Genomic DNA, 14,616 nt, shown 5'->3' with positions numbered 1-14,616 from the left:
TGTGAACAAGTAAAAAAATCATGATAAATGTTATTTTCTTTCTTCATGTTTTCAAATCCAATAATTGTTTGAGTTTTATCACTAAGAAAAACTATTTTTTCCAATACTTATATTTTAAAATAATGAGAGTATATTATTATATATATCTTAATAAACAAGTGAAAAAAATTTGGGAGGACCAAGACCTCTTATATAATAACTAAGCCCAGTCATAAGGCAAACTATAATTATTATAGAAAAAAATTTAAATAAATGTACTGAAATAAAATATTAAATCTATATATTTTTTTATAAATAAAAGATAAATTAGCTAATTTATCAACAAGAAGCAAAATAAAAAAAAAAAAAAGCAAACTTGATAATAACGAGATTTTTCGTCCTCAAGTCACAGACAAAGGAAAGACTCACGTCATTCAATTTTCATTTTTAATCTAACATTTTTGAGGTCAGCAACTAAAAAAAATTAAAAATTCATTTAAAAATTGTCACGTCAACTAAATATTGTTAATATATCGTTTCCTTTTATTATTTAGATTCCTCCTACATGACACACTATCAAAATTGTGTCAAATTTTGTTGTAAATACATAATTTCTCTTTATGATTTAGATTCCTCTGACATGGCACACTCCTATTGGTGCCACCTTCCACGTAATTGGTCTATCCTGTGGATAAGAAAAACAAGCGCAACAGAGTTTCATGTTTCAATGGACATCAATAGCACACAAAATCATCACTTCCACATCCACATATCCACCGCACCATGGCAACCACCACCACCACCATGTTCTCACCCCCATCGGCCATTCTCTCCTCCACCACCACAACCACCACCCCATCCTCCCCATGCAAGTTCCTTCTCCCCTTCAAACAGCCCTTAACTAACTTAACTGCCGCCGCCACCATCGCCGCCATTCTAACCACCGCACCACTGCCTTCCCTGGCGCAAGAGTCCCCCTCCTACCAAGTCTACTACGGCACTGCCGCCAGCGCCGCCAACTACGGCGGCTACGGCGGAAACTCCAACAAGAAGGACTCTGCTGAGTATGTCTATGACGTGCCTGTTGGCTGGAAGGAACGGTTGGTGTCTAAGGTCGAAAAGGGTACTAAAATTTGTTCCATCTGTCTGTCTATATGATATCTGCTATGCATTAAGCATCAAACCCTAGACATATGATATAGAAATATGGAACCATTATGAACCAAAAAGTAAAATTTCTTCCATTTGATCTTCACACATGGTTTAACAAAAGGAATGTGATTAATTAATAGAGTTATGCTTATTAGTTAACAATTGGAATTTGATAAATGATCTATTTGGTCTCTGAATGCATGAGAAGCTGTCAATTTATTTGAGAATGAAAAATATGATGAATTATACCTATTTATATACTATGAATTGGTGTTATATCTAGTTGGGTAGACGTGAGATCTCTAAAGTATTATTGTATTGGATAAGTATGGAATGTGATAAAAGGACAGTGTTTGTGGATTATAGGTACTAATGGAACGGACAGTGAGTTCTACAACCCGAAGAAGAAGGCAGAGAAAGAGTACCTCACTTTTTTGGCAGGGTTTCGCCAACTTGCACCAAAAGATGTGATTTTGAACAACTTGGCACTCTCTGATGTGGATTTGCAGGACCTGATAGCCAATGCTGATAGCTTGAGCTCGGAGGAGGTGAAGGATGATAAGGGGCAACTGTATTATGTGTATGAGATTGATGGGGTTGGCACTCATAGCTTGATCTCAGTGACTTGTGCCAAGAACAAGCTCTATGCCCATTTTGTCAATGCCCCCACTCCAGAGTGGAATAGAGATAAGGACATGTTGAGGCATGTTCATGAGTCTTTCAAGACTGTGGGATCTTTTTAGTTTGATTTTGGTGTTAAGCATTTGGTAGAGGTAATGAAATGATGAATGATTGTATATTATGAGGATGATGATCTTTTGATAAATTTGAAAATTTTACGATCTGTCATGTTTCTTGGATTTTTGGTGGGATTGGCTTCAAAACATCAGTGTCTAAAACGAGGTGTGTTGGGAAAATTGAAGTAGCTGTTTGCAACTCTAAGTTTTTGTGTGGTTTTTGGTTGAATTTGTGAGTGTTTTTCTGCTTGTTCTTAGCTTAAAACGTTCATTGACGTTGTTGGACTTCTCATGGAAAATTGAGAATTTGGGGCTTTCAGAATATTTTGGCATGGAAAATTTAATTTATGATTTGTAAACTAGAACTCTGACTAATGAAATTCCGGGTAGGGGATGAAAAGAGCTGGAATTTGAAATATTCCTCTGGAGTTGTAATTATTATCTGTTCTATGCAGAGGATGGTTTGGTTTGATGATTTTGGGATATTTACTGCTACTCATCATGCTTGAATTTTTGGTATGGCTGGTTTTGATTTACAAGAATCTGTGAGTATACTATGCTTCTGGTTGTTTATTGCTCAAAAACTCAAACCTCAATTTCTGATGTTTCTTGACTTTTCATGAAAAATTCAATTTTAGGAGTTTTTATAATATCTTGGAGATGTTTTTTTATATCCCTTACTTGCATGACCAAAATATAACATAGATTAGAAACTTTTACTTCGTGTGAAGATGCTTGTTATTCCTGAACAATTGGCTTCAGCTTGATACTTGTAGGAATTTCAGTTTTGGAAAATTTTATTTTCTACCATATATTCATATATCCACGAGTAATAGATAAATTATAGTTGGTCAATTACACTTTTATGATAATTATTTTTAATATCAGCATCATTATAGCAATCACTTGTCACATTGATGGTTTATTTGTTGTGGAATAGTTCACGAATTAACTCATAAACGTCCACCACACAAACAACATCGAAACATCCAAAACAGAGAACAATTATAAATGTTGGAATTAATAGAAGGTAAATAGAAGAACAAAAATAATAACCATATAAAGAAGTTTCACATGAACGAGCTTTAATCTACGCCCACATAAAAATCCACTACAACAAATATAAATAATTTAATATATAAATTATAATGCATGTATTTATTTAAAAAATCATACAACCCAATATAAAAATAAACTTTAATTCACTATTTATCATACTACAGTGATATTAAAGTATCATTATCACAAAAAAAAAACGAGTTTTGAAAGTATGTTATTTTCGATTTTTGATGTTTGTCTAAATACGGCCGTCATAACAAGAAAAGTTGATTACCGTATTAATTGGTTTTGATAGTTATAGTTATTATTTTTTTGTTAAAAATTTGTTTGAGCACTTCTTGGAGTCCCTTTTTTAGGAAAAAAGATTTCAAAGTATTTATTTTGATTTTGTATGAAGTTTAAAATTATTTGGAAAGTGCATGTCTTTAAACTATTATAACTTTTGTTCTATATAGATTTGATATTATTATATATTGATTTGGGAAAGAAAAAAATTTTGGTTATCCACATAACTGATTTTCTTCTTCTAGATTTTGAAAAAAAAAACGTTTTTTATTTTTTGTCAATTTATTTTTGCGTTTTTTTTTAATTTTGTAAAAATATTTTATATACTTAAATTTTGAATTTTAATCTAAACTTTGTGAGTTTTTCATGAATTTTTTTATGCTTTGAACGAATTTTTAACGTGAATGCTTTTTTATTTTGATGTTAAACGAGAGATATAGAAAGCTATTTCGCATCAATGTATAAAAGGTTGGTAAAATATACAGCATTCACCTTGAGAGAGGTTGCAGAGTGGTTAAGTTAGTTGGAATATTACTGATTGCACGCAGTAATTTGTTTTTCCCTTTTGCTTGGTTTTTGGAAACTTAAGATACTGATTTTCTTTTGTACATTGATATTTGAATAATCAATAAAATGAAATCTTCAATTTACTCTTACCTTAGCATGTTCCCTCTCTGCATCTCTTAGCTCTTTCTGCTTCAGTGTTGCTCTGGCTACGATGGGCTTCTTCAGTGGCTGCACTTTCTCGGGTACAATATCCAATAAATATTAATAACATATCTTAATATTATCAACATTAAATTAATTTTTAAGTTATAAAAGAATTGAAGTACAGATACAAAATTATAAAAATGTTAATTTTATAAAAAATTATCATTAAAATAAAATTGTAAAAATTATATAAAATGATAGGATATAATGAAATTAATTTAAAATAAAATAAAAACTTATTGAAATTTAAATTTTTTGAGTTGGGGTTCTTTAGTCTCGATTTTCCTATAGGACTTTCATGTAACATCCCAAAAATATAGCTGTAAACTATACTTAAGAGTTCTTACATTTACAATAAGATAGAACAGTTACAGGAAATAAAGCTAACTTACAGTTATCCTAAAATAATCATAAATTAAAACTTTAAAGAAACCTACACTGATACAAATTATAAAAGCAAACCGATCGGTCATACAAGAGGTGTATCGACCAAACGATCCTATAAACAGTGTATTACACCAAACAGTCCTATACTAATTGCGAAAACAAACACAAGACCGAACGGTCTTACTCTTAGCGGAAACCATCCTCTCCAGCCAGTGCATGCTCCAGAGAACCCTCAATATCTTCTGCTCACACCCACAGGGTGATCATTGCAATGACAAGGACGACCAAACGGATAACATGACAAGACAGGAGAGTAGGGTAAGCTTATGTAATTTAATTAATTCAGTAAAACATATAATTCACACAATTCTGAGATATTCAATAGATTAATCATGCAACAACCAATCATACATTTCCAACCATAATCATACAGCAATGCATGCAATGACCAACCACTTTACTATGACTGTCCGGACTGTATGAATTTTGTGTAACTACGACGTTTTTGCACCCGGGTGATGTAATAGCTGGGATACCCTCAACAGCTGCCACCCAAGGTTAGTCCGTTCCGCCCAAATTCACCTTATGGTCTAGGACCTCCAACCATTCCCACACATGAGTTACTCTTCTCTACGTGAGAATGAGCAATCACGGAATATCAGGATAAACGCTAGCTAAGCTTTGTCCACATTCATACTTTATCATTCCAATAACCAACCATGAGATATTCCTCCCTGGAATACTCTTTCATATCCATATTATAAGTATCTCATCATACCTTCACATTACATTAGAATTATCATACCATACTTCAATACCAACATACTTCCTCATCCATCACATTTAAGTATAATCAAACTGATCAGTAAAATAACCATCATTCTTGAACACGACCAAACGAAAAAGATCAACCTAACCTATTAACAAGACTGAACGGGAGAAACTCTCCCTACATACTAACATGACCGAACGGTCATTTAAGAGTAAGACTCAAGCATGAGCAGAACACAATTTTAGGGCCGAATACTAGAACAACTGAAAACTAGAGTTAAACCGAACGTTTTTATCTTATGTCGAACACTATCGGCTTAGACCGAACATTCTGAGACTGGTGGAAACCGAACGGTTTCTCACTTCCCAAAGGACAGAACCGAACGGTTCATAACAGATAAGACTGAAAGAGTGGCCGTACACTATTTAGGATCGACCACTAAGAGAGACCTCATTAACAGGTAAGGCTCATCAGAGGCCGAACGTAGTTAAGACCGAACACCAATACCAAATCGAGTACTAGTGCAAGACCGAGCACTACCAAGACCGAGTGCTAGTACAAGACCGAGCACTACCGAGACCGAGCACTAGTACAGAACAAGCACTACCGAGACCGAGCGCTAGTACAAAACAAGCACTACCGAGACCGAGTGCTAGTACAAAACAAGCACTACCGAGACCAAGCGCTACTAAGGCCGAACGATCATGAACTGGGAGGACTCCAAAGAGAGCGAACCCAGTTAATGACCGAGCGCAGGACAAGGCCGAACAGCCAAATCAGCGCATGACCGAGCGGTCAACAACGAACCCTCAGTTTTCTGCATAATTCTGCAGAAACTTCTGCAGAATTATGAACACATCAAATTTTACCAAAACTAGACATTTTTCCAAACTTCTAATCTTCCAAACACGAATCATATACACATTTACACCTATCCAATAGTACCTAAATCTTTCTAACATCATTCCAAAGAGTCTCATACCAGATTTCACTTGGTCGAGTTGCATCAGACCCATCCTTACCCAGATATATCAAAGTGACAATTTTGAAATATTAATCAACCTTTTGGCCTTGGTTGTCTAAAGAATCGAAGCTGAAAATAACATATAACTTTGGTTATGTGAAACTTGAGACCATATGTCCTCTTTAGAAAAATAAATAAATAAAGAAATAACAAATTTTTTGAAATATTTTAAAAATTTGGGTGCACATTTTGACCTCGATTATCTATTAATCAAGGCTAAAAGGGGTACATGACTTTGGTTCTTTTGCACCTGAAGTTATATATGTCATGTATGATAAAATAAATAAATAAAGGTTTAAGTATATTTTTGGTTCCTAAACTATTATCCGATTTTAGTTTTCGTTCATCTTCGAAATTTTAATCAATTTTTATCATCTCCTTCCACAAAGTCTCAAATTTAGTCCTCCACGACCAACATCATTAATATTTTTCTGACGTGGCTAACAGTGTGTCACATAATATGTTGCATATAATAACAAGTGGCTGCCACATGTTTAATTTTATTTTTTGAATTAAAATTAACTTTTGATGAGGTGAGGATTGCCCAACGAGGGACTGCCATGTTGTAGTTCCCCTCATTCACCCAAGATTAAGGTTTCCATGCTTGCAGAGGTGAGTGGTTAGGGGTGGTCCGACGTTGGCATTTTGTGATTCTGTTTTAGATTTAAGGAGACGCGATTTGGGGTTTTTGTTTTCGTACGAGTTCTGATTTGATTTGCAGATTCGCTTTAATTGCACGATTTGTGATTTGGGTGGCTTTACTTGGTCTACAAATGGTGCAATGTTGAAGAGGATGGAGGCATGAAGCAGTCGTTTGCGACTAGAGTTTCGATTTAGGGGTTGTCTAAGATGGCACTATGGTGGACAAACAAGTCTGGATTCCGTGTTGGGTTTTTGCAGGTGGGTGAACAGTGGTGTGATTTTATGATGGACATTATGATTGACGTTGGGTTGATGGCTATGGTGGAAACGTGAAGCTATCGCGAAGTGGTCTATTGCAGATGTTTGTTTTGCCTTTAGGGTTCAATGGTTGTGGTTATTGTCACGATTTAGGGTTTTCATTTGTTTTTGCTCTGGCGAGACTCAAGTGGATGCTTGCATTTTGGTTACTCATGGAGATTGTTGAACAATGGAGGAGGTGAGGTTTGTGTGAAGATATAGTGCGTCACCGACATTAGTGGGTTGTGGTTGTGATTCGCCATGGTTGAGGATTTGCGGTGGTTCGCGAAGTAATTGCTCACGTCAATGAGTGGTGGTTGACGATGGTTCATGGTTTTTGGGTTGGGAAGATGATGATGTGGCAGCCACGTGTTATTATATGCAACATGTTATGTGGTACATTGTTATAGCCACGTCAAAAAAAGATCGGCGATGTTGATCATACAGGACTACATATGAGATGTTTTGAAAGGAAAGGAATGAAAATGGATCAAAGTTTTAAAGTGGGACGAAAACTAAAATCACATTATAGTTTAGAGACAAAAACATATTTAATCCATAAATAAAAAACAAGATTTAAAAAAATAAAATAAAATTTTGGACACACCTTTCGACTTCAGTTCTCTATTAATCGAAGTCAAATGGGGTATATCACTTCAATTTTTTAGTAATTGGCATCTATAAGTTTGCAAAATTTAAAAAAATGACATGTGTTATTAAATACTTCCTTTCTTTCAAAACCAAAAACATATTACCTGAGTTAAAATACCAAAGCTGCACTAGTAAAAAGTATTTTGTGATAATGAGAGTAATAAATAAATATTAAGTGGGTATACTTTCTGTGACTATAGTGTAATGTTAAATAAGATGAGTTTAAGACATAATAACATATTAACATAAATAATAACTCCAGTAACCTGATTCTGTTATATTATCATAAATATAATTTTTTCTCTAATTTTAGAAACATGAATATTTCATACAAATTTTATGTCATGTTTATTATTGAGTCATTTTGAATCTGCAAATAGTAATATGGATCTGGAGCAGGTAGATACACTAGTTATTTTTATATTTTGATATGAAAGTTATGAATGTCATACTTCTACACTCTAATTTCATAAACACAAATTCATAATAATAAGGATTTCATTATTTTTTTTCTGCCACAAATTTTGACCGATAATAATTATAGGGACAAATATTTAAATTAAATGTAATTTTATTGTGTGTGTGTGTATATATATATATATATATATATATATATATATATATATATATATGTAGTTTATTCTCTACATGTTGTAAGAAAATAATGTGAAGTTATTTTTCCTCTTAAGTAAGTATGTATCACCATTGTGTAAATAAATATATAGAACAAGTACTTATTCCGTAATCTTCAATAACGCCATCTCCCCCAATGAAACTCTACCACTGGTTTTTTATTGGTTATTCAAAGGCTACAAACATGTTTGAACTAAAATCTAAAAATTATTCTTTTTTATGAATCTAAAATTTCATGAGAATATATCTCTTTCTCATCTTTTCAAGAACCACCAGAATTTAAATTGGAACCATGTTTAATTTCATCATCAATTAATTGAAATGCTTCATAAGATTGTTCCATTATCTCAAGTCGTTAATTATATCCAAGTAAGAAATTTAAAATGGCTTTATTCCTTCTTTAGAGCAACTATTACACTATAACTAGTTACCAATTAGATATAATCGCTTAAACACTTATTCTATATAAATCATATTGCAATTCCTTCGTTTCCATTGCTTACATGAGAATATACATTCTTCTCTTTTTTCTCTCTCTTTTCAGTCAATAATCTTCTATTTGTTTTACCAGTCAAGCTAAAATATAAATAATATAATTTTAATTTAATAAAACAGAAAACTAAACTAATAACATTGCAGGAAATACAAAAAAAAAATTAATAAGCAAGTACATCATACATTGATGACAATACAAACATGGAATAAACAATTCCTCCATTTTTTAATAAGCAATGATGCCATTTACAATAAAACCATCATCACCCTTCTTGGTATTCTTGCTTATTTCTAATAAGAGTTTAATGCAGTCAACAAGTGTTAAATTAATATTTAAAAATATTAAATATATTTGAAGCTTTCTAGATTTTATTTTTTTTTACTTTTATCTCTTTTCTCAAAAATATTGTCTGATATGGCAACTGTTAAAAAAACAAGAGGTATACACAAACATACACATTTTACATTGTATTGCAAGCTTTGTATGTGAAATTAACTACATGAAAAGTTACTTAAATTTTCTTTATCCATCTCATTAATTTCACATTGAGCTATCTCCATCATGTTCAACTTCGGATGCAGCTTCATCTTCCTGCATGCAATCAATATCAACAGCTCCATGACCATGGCCAAAGGCCTTTATGTGATCTTTTAGAGATCTTTTGTGTTTGAAATCAGACCCACATAAACAGTACCATATTTTGCCACAGTTCTTCTCATGTGTCCGCCAATCACCCTTCACTGCAAATGTTTTGTCACATTTTCTGCACATGTAGGGTTTAATACCATGTTTTCTCTTGTAATGTGTTTGAAGGGTTCTGAAATCCTTCAGAGGCCTTGCTCTTGGGTGGTCAATGTTGTGCTTGCAACCTGGTGCACAACAAAAACATGGAAGCCTTAGCATTGCTGATGGTTGTGTTCCTTTTAGAGAATCAGGCCCCTTTCTGTATTGAGATCCATGTCCCCACATATGCATCTGCAAAACCATGAAAACATAGAGAGAGCAACCTTTTTTATTTCAAGATCTTTCTCCTTCTTCTGCCTTTATCAGTTATCAAATTTAACCGATTTCTTACCATAGAAAGAGAAATGGAGGCTGTGTTCAGAAATTTTTGTACAATTAACTTGTATAATTTGCCTAATCACAAGGTACAATACTATAGTAAATCAACAGCCAAAACAAGGCAAATAGTGAGTGAGGTTAAATTATCACGTTTCAAGTTTCCATGCACAGCGCACAAATTACATCATATACATGGCTTACAGCGCTGCAACTAGAGGAACTTTCAAGTTGCAAGCACATATTTTAACATGGTTTGTCTTATTACATCGAAGGGTAGTGAGATCCAATGTGATTCCATGTATATGAATCTTGTCATAGACATGGCTTTGAAATTTTTACTGTGTTTTAAACAACTGGAGCGAGATCAGCTATTGCAAAAGAATATATCCAGAAGACGATGGCATTAGTAACTTCATGATTTGTCTCACTTTCGACTTATTCTCAGTCCTCCTCAGCGTAATATCATAAATTCTAGGCGACATAGAAGTACCAGGAACAATATACTTTTCAAAAATGCTTAATGTTTTGAGACAACAAATTTCATCATTCTAGTATCTCCAATACCAAATACTTAATCACGTATACACACACATATACATATATAGATATGGATAGATAGATATAGATAAGATCGAAAAAGATCAGAACAGCATGCAGAAAGGGTGGATAACAAACCAAAAAGATGAAACACAGCAGGAATCATCGATATTATTGTGAATAAAGAAAAGATCGAAACTTAGAGACTTTACATGAAAGAGAAAAAACACTGTAACTAAATTAACCGGATTTTATCTAATAATTATGTATATATAAAGAGTACAAGGAAAAAAATATTAGCATATTGCATACCTGAAGATTATTATATCTGTTGAAACTCTTGGAGCACACAGAACATAAAAACTGAGTAGGGCCAATGAGAATCTGGGAAGGGGTGGGAATCCAATACTGAACCTTGTTTAATCTATCCAAAGGGTGTCCAGAAACCACACTCACTTCCCCTTTCTCACCCATTTGTGCACAAGCTGAGATCTTCCCCGATCCCAGAAGATCAGAAGAATCCACGCTAGGAAGACCTATGTGCAGTGCTACTGCCACAGTTTCATCATCACCATCTTCAGTCAAAAGGGTCTCATCCATGTCTCCTTTCTTGTGCCCTTCCTCTTCAGCTTCGCAGCCAGCGTTGGAGGGTTCATTCTCCTTGTGCTTTATGAGACTTATGAGAGGAAGGGCCTCTCTGAGAGGAGGAGAAGGAGGAGCTGCACAAGATGAAGAGGAGGTTTCTGATTGAACAATATTGGAGAAGGTGTTGGTGGTGTTAGTTATGTTTGAGTATGAATAGGAAGAGAAATGGTTTGGTTGAGAAGTGAAAGAAGAACGGTGAGAATAAAGGGGCATGAAGTTGAAGGTTCCAGCGTATAAATTGGAGTGAGGATCTGTCATAGTGAAGGCACTGATGGTTTTTCTGATCTTTGGCCAGTAGCTATAAGAGTTGTGTATAAATATATTGCAGCATGTGAAGAGAGAGAAAGAGCAATAAGGGATTCAAATCAACTTGTTATAGTCTTTGTCCTGGTCGTCTCATTCTTCTCTTAGTTAATAGAAAAAAAGTACTAACACCACCCTTTCTTTCTTAATTATACTTTATAAGAAATTTAAGTACATGGTGTATTTTTAGTGTTAGATTAACTTTTGAATGAACAAGAACTACTCTTTCCTTCAATAATAGAAACAAAAACGTTAATCACAGACTATATTTCAATCATGTCTGTACCTGTCAGACTGGATCAAGCAAAAGTGTTTTGAGGGTGAGAGGGAGAGAAAACAATATGGGTAAATTTAAGGTAAAAGAACTAAAAAGATGGAAGCAAAGGAATGTGTTGAAGTACAAAACAGTGAAGAAATTACCCCCTGCAAGCCAATAAGAGAAGTTAAAAAAGCTTGTGGGAAAGCCAAAGATAGAGTCATTGATAAGACAATTGCTGGTTGTCTCCCCAAGAGATAGAGATGTTTGCACCACCACCTACGTACACGTATGTTGTCTTTAACAACGCTAAGAAACCTTTATCAGTTTAATAAATAATCATCAGTCTCTGTCAGATATCTTAGCTCTTTCATTATTAGTGCCTCCTCTTTCTAATCTTACTTTTTTTTTTCTATTCACAGCATTTGAATCTCTTAAAAGCCCTCTTAAGTAAACCTTCTCTTATTTACATACAAGTAAAACAAAACACAACCTAAGTTCAGTTTACCTTTGTCTTAAATGAAAAAGGTTGTTGAAATGAAACACTTACAGATCCAATGATCATGCAGACATACATGTACGTGAAAGATGGAGGAGATAGATAGATAGATATAGAGAGAGAACATTCTCTTTTTTTTTTTTTTTACTTTTTTCTTATTCTCTTGCTTCAATAAACGATAGATAGATATTATTTTATATAGTAACCTAGCTACGTCCAACATTTGCTTGGTTGGGCGTGTTTAGTGTTTCTTACATTTGCACGCATACTCATACACACTGTTCATTCCACCATTCTCACTTTCTGGGGTTTTGTCTGATCAAACAAAATATCAAATGCACTGTTATTTTGGAGTCAAAGAAGTTCATTGGTTTCATAGCTTTTAAATCACTAACTATGTTTTTAGTTTACTCCAACACATGCTTCGTTTTCCATTATACTGTTCATGCTTTCCCACTTTTTCTAGCACATCAGTCAAACACATAACATATAATTTATATACTTTTTAAACTAATTGTGAGATTTGATAAGGTGGAATGAAATTGAAGTGGTGATGAGTGGTGTGAAGAATAATGATAGAATATAGAACCCAAACCAATAAATAGCATATAGTTTGGAGCCAAAGTGATAAAAAAAGGTTATTAGGTTGAATCATAGTGAATGGTACTGTTAAAGTTGGACAAAAACACACAACCTGTAGAAAATGACGTTTGCAGTGTCGTTTTGTGCTTATAATTAAGACATTGCTCGTTTTTCTTAGAACAGCTTCTGTGAATTCTATTCCTTTATTCAAAATGTTCTCAATAGAAGTTTCCAGTAGTAGTAACACGTTTTGGACAAGTGGAGCTCATATTAGGCACAATATTTAGAGACTATATGATATGAAATATAAATCGAAAGTCTTACTTATAAAAATGAGAAAACTTGATAATACATAAAAACAACAATTTATAAGAACTAATAAGTTGTTTTAGTGTTGAACTCAAACGAATACAAATAAATTGTTATTAAATTCGAAAAGAAAAAAGTTAGAAATACAAAAATTAAAACTATATAATATAATCTACTAGTATAACATGGAAACCCTAACTAATTACATCTAAAATTTAAGAGAACTGATATTTATGGTTTTGTAAGAAAATAGTTAATAAAACTTCAATCTTCTATTTTCTAAGAGTGGATGATTGATTGATTTTGTGTAATGGTGTGAGATGCTAGAGAAACATGAGCAGGGGTAGGATTAGGGGTGGGTCATGACCTCCTATTTGTTTTTTTTTATTCGAATTTGAAAATTGAAATATGTGTATTTTTTAATAGGTAAGTAATATATTAATATTAGAAAATATTTATACTTTTAAATGAATAGCAGCTCTCCTCACCTCTTAATTTTTGTTCTTGCACTTCCAAACATTGTCCCTTTCATTAATAATCATTAACTTTCAAAAGTCGATCGAAAATTTTACGAATTTCAAAAACTGTTAAAACTCAGTTTTCGTGAAATCTTAACTGTTTTTCAAAATTAATAAATTCCTTCAACAACTTTCGAAAGCAAATTATATTTTTTTTTAGTTTATTTATTTTTATTCACTAATAATAATAATAATAATAATAATAATATCAGTAATAATAATAATAATAATATTTAAACAAATAAAATATATAAAACTTTAAAAATCATAAAAACTTTAACCGTCGAAAGTCGATTAAAAAAATTCATTAATCAATTTTTAAAAATCAATTAGGAAAAATCTTTAAAGTGGCTTTCGAAATATAATTAAGTAAATTCTTAATAGTATTTCGAAGTTAGGTTAAAGTTTTTTAATCAACTTCATTCGGAATATAGTTCCTCATAAAAAAAATTGACATAAAACTAAGTATATAAGAAATATTTGTCTTTACTCAAGAACATAGATTTCCCATAAATAAAAATAAAAAAAAAAATAAATCTTTAAATATAAAGTTTATTATAAAATACAACACATCCATACATATTAAACGATCAAAATCAATAGCACTAAAAGGTTTCACTCTATCTTAAGAGATTATCTCTACAAAATAAAATAAAATATTACATCATTTGTGAAAACTTAAAATATAAACTAAAAAATACATAAATTTTTCATAAAAAGTCATATTACTCAAATTTATCAAACTCTTTAGGATTCTCAAATAAAAAATGTTCCTTTCAACCAATCTTGTGTGCAAACAAGTATTTATGCTATTGTAGGAGTTAGGCAACTAGGATACGGACTAATCATTATTTCTCTTGTAACAAGGATAGAAAATCTAATTAAAGTTGACTTTCCAAAACATCAAGCTCAACAGACTTTGTATAAGGTTCAAGATCGTCTCTCAAATATTTATTAAACGCTAATATATAATCAAATCTACGTCTTGTAGCTTTTAGGTAGAAACTCATGTCATAAGGATCGTCATCTTCATCATCTAGTTAGGATTCTTGTTGGTTACTTCGAGAACCATCCTCAACA

General features: G+C 32.7%; 2 protein-coding genes across 2 annotated transcripts; one reads left to right on the top strand and one right to left on the bottom strand.

The window, feature by feature from the left end:
• The first annotated feature begins 762 nt into the window (after positions 1 to 762).
• LOC124822080 (thylakoid lumenal protein (Mog1/PsbP/DUF1795-like photosystem II reaction center PsbP family protein)) lies at positions 763 to 1,991 on the top strand. The gene is made up of 2 exons (XM_047294046.2): positions 763 to 1,102; positions 1,498 to 1,991. Exons 1-2 carry the CDS (start codon positions 763 to 765, stop codon positions 1,872 to 1,874), a joined length of 717 nt encoding a protein of 238 aa, XP_047150002.1. The 3' UTR covers positions 1,875 to 1,991.
• A 7,286-nt stretch (positions 1,992 to 9,277) lies between these two features.
• Positions 9,278 to 11,383, bottom strand: LOC124826910 (zinc finger protein WIP5-like). The gene is made up of 2 exons (XM_088109882.1): positions 10,737 to 11,383; positions 9,278 to 9,800 (listed from the first exon to the last, which is right to left on the bottom strand). Exons 1-2 carry the CDS (start codon positions 11,325 to 11,327, stop codon positions 9,366 to 9,368), a joined length of 1,026 nt encoding a protein of 341 aa, XP_087966008.1. The 5' UTR covers positions 11,328 to 11,383; the 3' UTR covers positions 9,278 to 9,365.
• Between the last annotated feature and the right edge of the window lie 3,233 nt (positions 11,384 to 14,616).

The sequence above is a fragment of the Vigna umbellata genome, chromosome 3 (assembly GCF_029865625.1).
Source record: "Vigna umbellata cultivar VRB3 chromosome 3, Vumbellata_1.0, whole genome shotgun sequence".
NCBI lineage: Eukaryota > Viridiplantae > Streptophyta > Magnoliopsida > Fabales > Fabaceae > Vigna > Vigna umbellata.
Note: the sequence above shows the minus strand (reverse complement) of the source record. Positions and strands in the feature narration are given on the sequence as shown.

What these genes read in the sequence shown, in the direction of transcription:
- LOC124826910 (XM_088109882.1), bottom strand. Translation starts at nt 11,327, where the DNA reads ATGACAGATCCTCACTCCAATTTATACGCTGGAACCTTCAACTTCATG. An exon ending in ACAGATATAATAATCTTCAG is followed by an intron (nt 9,801 to 10,736) that starts GTATGCAATATG and finishes ATGGTTTTGCAG; the next exon opens with ATGCATATGTGGGGACATGG.
- LOC124822080 (XM_047294046.2), top strand. Translation starts at nt 763, where the DNA reads ATGGCAACCACCACCACCACCATGTTCTCACCCCCATCGGCCATTCTC. An exon ending in GGTGTCTAAGGTCGAAAAGG is followed by an intron (nt 1,103 to 1,497) that starts GTACTAAAATTT and finishes TGTGGATTATAG; the next exon opens with GTACTAATGGAACGGACAGT.